The 7,443-nt window shown below is 35.1% G+C and overlaps 1 protein-coding gene across 5 annotated transcripts in view; it reads right to left on the reverse strand.

The window, feature by feature from the left end:
- The window catches only part of Boll (boule homolog, RNA binding protein), a 140,083-nt gene that overhangs the window by 121,500 nt on the left and 11,140 nt on the right, over positions 1 to 7,443 (reverse strand). For all 5 annotated transcript variants that reach the window (XR_004117886.1, XM_031367526.1, XM_031367525.1 and 2 more), the window contains exons 4-5: positions 4,105 to 4,159; positions 2,027 to 2,102 (exon numbers count right to left, since the gene is read on the reverse strand). Coding sequence is in view for 3 of the 5 variants with exons in the window: in XM_031367526.1 (XP_031223386.1) it covers positions 2,027 to 2,102; positions 4,105 to 4,159 (131 nt within the window). In the remaining 2 variants the exon portion in view is untranslated. The remainder of the gene's footprint in view (positions 1 to 2,026; positions 2,103 to 4,104; positions 4,160 to 7,443) is intronic.

The following is a 7,443-nucleotide window of genomic DNA, read 5'->3' on the forward strand; positions in this document are numbered from 1 at the left end:
AACAATCCACATTACACAAGGAACTCAAGAAGAAGGAAGACCAAAAGGTGGACATTTCATTCCTTCTTTTTTTTTTTTCATTCCTTCTTAAAAGGGGGAACCAAATACCCACGGAAGGAGTTGCAGAGATTAACTATGGAGCAGAGGGTGAAGGAAGGGCAAGCCAGCCTAAATATAGCTATCTCGTGAGAGGCTCTTACAGTACCTGACTAATACAGATGTAGAGGCTCACAGCCATCCATTGACCTGAGAACAGGGTCCCCAGTGAAGGAGTTAGAGAAAGGACCATTGGAGCTAAAGGGTTTGCAGCCCCTTAGGGTGAACAACAATATGAACTAACTAGCACCCTCAGAGCTCCCAGGGACTCAACCACCAACCAAGGACTATATATGGTGGGACTGATTGTTCTGACAACATGTGTATAGTAGAGGATTGCAAAGTCGAGCATCAGTGGGAGGAGAGGCCCTTGGCCCTGTGAAGGTTCTGTGCCCCAGTGTAGGGGAATGCCAGGGCCAATAAGTGGGAGAGGGTGGGGTGGCAGGGATGGGGAGTGGGGAGGCAACAGGGGTTTGTTTTTGTTGTTTTTGTTTGTTTGTTTGTTTTTTGGAGGGGAAACTGGGAAAGGAGAAATTTACATGTAAATAAACAAAATATCTAATAAAAAAAACCTGAATAAAAATATATTTCCATAAAAAGAAAACTGTCTGCATGATACACTGATATAATAGTGGCATAAATGCTGTGAGAGTAACCAACCACTATCTGCCAATATTTAAGGGACACTCCTTGAGATGGAACCTATGCCTGACATGGCTTAGGAAGTGGCTAAATGGGCCGTGGAACTAGGGAAAAACAAATGCTGTTCTGGTAATGTAACATAGCAATAAAATGACTCCCAATGAAATTCTCCTATACCCCTAAATCCAGTTCCTCGCTTAGTCATCATGAGAAGTGTTCTTTCCTCCTGCAGGAGATGGGAAATAATTCAGAGACCCACAGCAGGGTAATGAACTGGGAGTTACAGACTTTGGAATCCTTTTGGAACATCTTAAATGGGATGTCTTCATCAGCTGCCCCTCCGCTGACATCAGGGCTCAGGGAGCTATGTGGAAGAGGAGGCAGAAGGATTCAAAGAGACAGGTGGGATGGATTGACACCAAGGAAACAGTGTTAGACACAAGACTGACCTATATACGAATCTACAGAGACAGCAGCAGCATACACAAGGCCTGTACAGGGTCAAGTAAGATGGGGTCCCTGTGCTGAGAGGAGGAAGTAGACATGAGCTTCCATCCCTAACCAGAAGCTGTTTGCAACTGACAGTTGCTTACAAAGGAAAAGTTTGTTTTCTCCAGTGGAGTTTCACTGAGTGGGCCTCATGCCCAGAAGTAGATAGCCAATGCAAAATGAACTCAATGGCATCTTGTAGATTTTTTTGTCTCATATTAATTTGTTGGGGCATTTAAAAAAAAAACTATCTTTTGCTTATATATTATGGTTTCTGACTCTGTTTTATTCCTGTGTATCTGCTGCTTTTTAACTTTTTAAAAAAATGTTTTAAAATTGTTTTTTAATTGATGTTTGAGAGAGAGAGAGAAAGAGAGAGAGAGAGAGAGAGAGAGAGAGAGAGAGAGAGAGAGAGAGAGAGAGATTGATTAGGCATGCAGTTGGATGGGTGAGAAGGATCTGGAGGAGGATAAAAAGTGATCAGAATATACTGTATGAATTTTCAACAAAAAGAAAATGCTATCATGATACACAGTACTTTGTATGCTAATTAAAATACAAGACTTTTCTTCTAAAATGTTGTTAATAGAATATACTTAATATTGTTCAGGTGTATTTCCCTTATACCCTCATACTAATGTATTTTAATTTTTGGTAAGAATATTTATATGAGCACCAACTTTGCTAAAATAAAAGTATATAAAAGAAAGGGTATTTTAATAAAAGGTCTATAGGAGTCTAATATTTCACAAAAGGACTATGCAAAATACTAAAAAATCCATTAGCTCTCAATACATACGAGGAATCCCTACTTGTTGTTTTCTTATTGCTGGACCAATGTTGAGTTTCTTATCCTTATAATTAAGTTTTTCAGCCTAAAATAAAGGAAAAAAATCTGTCATTTTGACACAATGATTTGTAAAAATTAGTGACAAACCCAGTATGAAATTAGCAGACACTGTGTGCCTTTTTTCTTCTTTTAAAAATGTTTTATGGACGTAGGATCGTTTCAAACCTGATATGTTATTTGATGACTGTGACCTATGGATGTAAGATAGCTTCAAACCTGATATGTTATTTGATGACTGTGACCTATGGATGTAGGATGGCTTCAAACCTATTATGTTATTTGATGACTGTGACCTGCTGATCCTTTTCCCTCTACCTCTCAAGTGCTGTGACTATAGGCAGGTGCCATACTGCCTATTTATGTGGTATTGGGAATTAGTATGCTACAAATTGAGCTACATCCCTAGTCTAAAGAAGATGGTTCCTGGGTTCAAATAATCTACCTTTCTCTTGGTTTTACAGCAATGAAGGTGATACTATCCAGGTGATAGTATTCATCATTACTTGCTGATTGTGTATTTGCAACTTATATGTTCTCTAAAATTTATTTGCAATTTCTGAAACACTATTTGTAGTTATTTCAAGGTTATTAGTAGACATGTACAGAAAATGTGAGTAGTCTAACACACAAGTGCCCAGGTAAGGTCAAAGTGATGATCTTATTCTTGTTACAACTATGATATTTTAATCAAGCATCCCTTTAGGTATTCTTCTCACATTAAATGCTGTTTTTAAAAAAATAAAATGGCTTCCAGGTGTTGAAGCACCAGCTAGTGTTCCTAAGCACAAGAAGGTTGTGCTTTACTTTATGGAGAAAACATGCTGACATGCTTATAATTCAGGTCTGCATATAGTGCTATTGGCCATGAATCTAGTGTTAATGTTCAACAATTATTAAACATAGTGTCTATTATGGCTTGGATATGAAGTGTCTGCCCTCCTTCCAATAAAGTTAACTGATAGATCTAATCATAGGAGGTGATCAGATGATAAGGGGTCTGACTTAGCAGATTTACTTATGAGTCAATAATTTGATAGCATTATTTGGAAATGATGGAAAATTTAAAGGTAAAGCATAGTTGGAGGAAATAAGTCATAGGACATATGTCTCATGAACTATAGCTTATTAGTGATCTCTTCTTCATCCTTTCCCTGCTCCCTGACTACTCACTAATCACGGCACCAGCACCAGCCAGCTCTGAGCTGAAGCCTGGGAAATCATGAGCTAAAATAATCTTAAGACTTTTAAATAGTCTCTCTCAGGTCTTTGTGATAATATAAATTATTGCTAACACAACTTCTTTAAGTATAAACACATAAAATCAGGCTATATGTTGATTTACTGGTAGCAAAAATCCTATGTGACCAGAGGACTTTTGGTACCTTCTTCAACTACCAGTACCAGAAGTTCGGTATTAACTAATTCAGTATTTATAGTGACTTTACAGAATATAAAACTACTATGGATAATAACTGACTATGTATGATCTTAATAGTATATAATTAAACTACTTTCTTCTAAAAATGTTAAATGTTGTACTTGTTATAAATTAAAAGTTATCAAAATAAACTAAAGGATATATCCATTCTATTAACAACTTAGTTCTTGGGTTATGAAAAGTAATTTAAAGGAAGGAAGTAATCTCAGGGTAATCTTACCCTAGTAGTCTACATTTGTAATGTTTCTAAGGAATTAAAAAAACCTATGTATCACAGAGATAGATTCTTAAATTACTAGTTTAAGCAAATAAAACAAAATACACTATATCTTAACAACCATTCTCATGTAATGACTTGGAATGACTTCAGACTGTTTCTTAGAGGTCAATGGAAATCTTAAGATATATACAAACAAACACACACACACAAACACACACACATATATGTATATATACATATATATGTATTCACACATACCTATATTTAAATGGATCATTGTACTTGTACTGTACCATTATACTACCATAAAAGATTTGTTTCAAAGAAATACATTCCAAACCACAAATTAAATACACTGAAAGAACTTACCTCTTGTAAGATTTTTTGTGCATCTTCTTGAGTTTCAAAAGTGATGAAACCATACCTAAATAAAGGCAATAATTGTTACCATTTTCTTAGAACATCAAGTTAAATTTTATTTTGCAGCTCTGGGGATTGAACCTAAGGTATGCAAGTTTTTTTTAACCACTTAACTATATGCCTAAACTTGTATTAACATTTTTACTTCTAGAATATTGGCCACTGTAGAAATAAGTCTTTCTGTATGCTGCACCAGTATGGGAGCCATAGATTAACACTGTCATCGCTTTTCAAAGGGAAGGGGACTGAAGGGGGAAAGAACTCAGGAACTTTCAAAGAGTTTTAGCACTGACATGCAAGCACGTGAGAGATTTATGTTCTGGGTTAAAGATTGGGATATGAAAGGTTTCAGACCAGAATGATCATCTTTGATTTCTTTCTTTTTTTCTTCTCCTCCAGGTTGTGGATGAAAACCAAGGCCTTGTGCATACAAGGCAAGTGCTTACCACTGAATACATCTTTAGCCCTGTAATTTCCTTAAAACACAAAACAAACAACTTTTAAAAATCACAAATTTTGCCCTAGAGTAATCAAAGTAGAAAAATGTCAACAATAAAATATTTTAATTCAAAATTTCTAATATTTGTATAGATCTTTACATATCCACCATTTAATATTTATTGTTACAATAATTTATTTTACAATAAACTAATACTATGACCACTAGTATATTTTCCAAGCAACAGAAATAAAAATACAAACTAGTTTTAAAAACATTTTTTGTATTTAATTTTGACATGCAATTAGCCCCAGCAATCTGGAAGCATAGGAAAAAGAATTGAGTTCTCGCTCAGCCTGGGATACTTGGCAAGACTGTTTTCAAAGGTTAAAAAAAAAGGAAAAACAATACATGTATGATGTACATTATGCCCAAAAACTAAATTCTAGGAAAAAGAAATAAAACATAGCTACCAAGTATGAATGCTGTTTAGACAGTAAGCTCTTGTTAATAATGTTAAATATTGCTGGGCAGTGGTGGCACATGCCTTTAATCCCAGCACTTGGGAGGCAGAGGCAAGTGGATTTCTGAGTTCAAGGCCAGCCTGGTGAGTTCCAGACAGCCAGGGCTATACAGAGAAATCCTGTCTCAAAAAACCAAAAAAAAAAAAAAAAAAAAAAAAAAAAAAAAAAAAAAAAAAGTTAAATATCATAATTGCTATTTTATAGTTCACAATTACTGTAGCACAGTATTCCTTCTTGTTTAATGTTTGTTTACTTTTGTGCAGGGGGCCGTGGGGGAAGAAAGGTCTCCATGCATTCTCAGCAAGTGCTCTACTTCCTGGCTATATAACTAACACCAAAGTAACTTTTTTAAAAAGAAAGATATTTCTCTTCCCTGTTTGTCCAAATACTATTTTTACACTGAATCTTTTTCCAGTGTATGATTTTTGGGATCTTTGTTGAGAATCATGTGGCTTTGCGGGCTTAATTCTAGGTCTTCCATTCCTTTGGTCTTTGTGTCTGTTTCTGTGCTCATACCAGAATCTTATTTTATTTATCTATAATGTCTAGGGCTCATACATGAAAGAAAGCATATGATATCTGCATAAGACTGACTTAATTTGCTTAACATATCTCCAGTTTCATTCATTTTCTGACAAATGACATGGCTTTATTCTTCTTTATGGCTGTGTACATAAACTACATTTTCTTTATCCACTCACAGTATATAAGAATTGCCTTCTTTCTGCATCATTGTCAGGACTTGTTTTATCAGTGACTGTCATTCTGTCATTCTGATTGGCATCTCAATGAAGTTTTTATTTGTATTTTTCTGATGACACAAGGTTAAATATTTTCCTATACATTTATTGGCCAATTATAACATGATTTTGAATATTGTCTTCTCATTCCATTAGCTCATTTGCAGACTGGATTGCTTTGTTTTAGCTGTTTAATTTTTTTGTATATTGTAGATAAGAGTCCTGACTGATAACATAGTTAGCAAAGATCTTCTCTTATTCTCTAAGCTATCTCCTCACTTGATTGTCTCCTTTGCTGTGCAGAAGCTTTTGAATTTAAGGAAACACCAGTTGTTAATTGTTGGTGTTATTTCCTGAGTGATTACAGTCCTATTCAGAAAGTGCCTGCCTGTGCCAATGCCTTGAAATGTTTCTATTGGTTTTAGTTTCAGGTCTTATATTATTAAGATGTTTTATCATTTGGGGTTATATTTTTTATTTTAATTTATGCACATGAAGCTTGGAATGTGTTCTCCTGTGCTTAGAGTCCAAGGAAGCTAGAAGAGGGTGTGAGATCCTTTAGAACTAGAGTCATAGATGGTTGTTGTCGGAAATGCTCTGGGAGAGCAGCAAGTGCTCTAACTGAGCCATCTTTCCAGCCCTATTCTCATCTCTTATAAAGCAGTGTAGTCTTAGTTTCTTTGTTGTTGTTTGTTTCTGTATCTCACTGTTGCTGTTACACACTGGCTTAATTTTTCAAAAATATTATCTTTGTTGTGTTGTCTACAAATTTATCATTTCTTTTACTTTTCCAATTTAGTGGAATGTATGCCTTAAAAATGTCCTGAAATACCGATCATCAATGGGAGGAGAGACCCTTGGCCCTGTGAAGGTTCTGTGCCCCAGTGTAGGGGAATGCCAGGGCCAATAAGTGGGAGAGGGTGGGGTGGCAGGCATGGGGAGGGGGAGGCAACACGGGTTTGTTGTTCTTGTTTTTTTTTTTTTTTTTTTTTTTTTTGGAGGGGAAACTGGGAAAGGAGAAATCATATGACATGCAAATAAAGAAAATATCTAATAAAAAAATGTCCTGAGATGGCTGGAATTTTCTGAAATTCATTTATTATCTGTTGCAATCTCTTCCAGTTTAAATCTAATTTTGTCAATTGGGTATTCTCTTTTTTCTTAGTTTGGCTAAGAGCTTATGGATCTTGTTTCTTTCCAAAACACTGTTGGTTCGTTCCCCCACTTCCATTTTATTAATTTTTGTCTTGATCTTGATTCTTTGCTTCTATTGGCTTTTTTTTTTTTTTTTTTTTTTTTTTTTTTTTTTTGGTTTGTTCTTATTCTTTCCCATAGCAACAAGGTATATTACTATTTACCCAAAGTCTGATTCTAAATGCTCATATTTTCAACTATGAATTTCCTTCTTTAAGATTTCATTCTATGTCATAGGTTTGTACATGCTATGATTTTGTATTTTTAATTCTCAAAATTTATAAATTTCCTTTATTTTTGATGATCCAATCATCATTCTATAAAATGTCTCCATGTTCTTAAACTGTTTATTCCCAACTTTATTTCACTGTGCTCAGAATACAAAAAAAAA

This window comes from Mastomys coucha, unplaced genomic scaffold (assembly GCF_008632895.1).
Source record: "Mastomys coucha isolate ucsf_1 unplaced genomic scaffold, UCSF_Mcou_1 pScaffold14, whole genome shotgun sequence".
Lineage (NCBI taxonomy): Eukaryota > Metazoa > Chordata > Mammalia > Rodentia > Muridae > Mastomys > Mastomys coucha.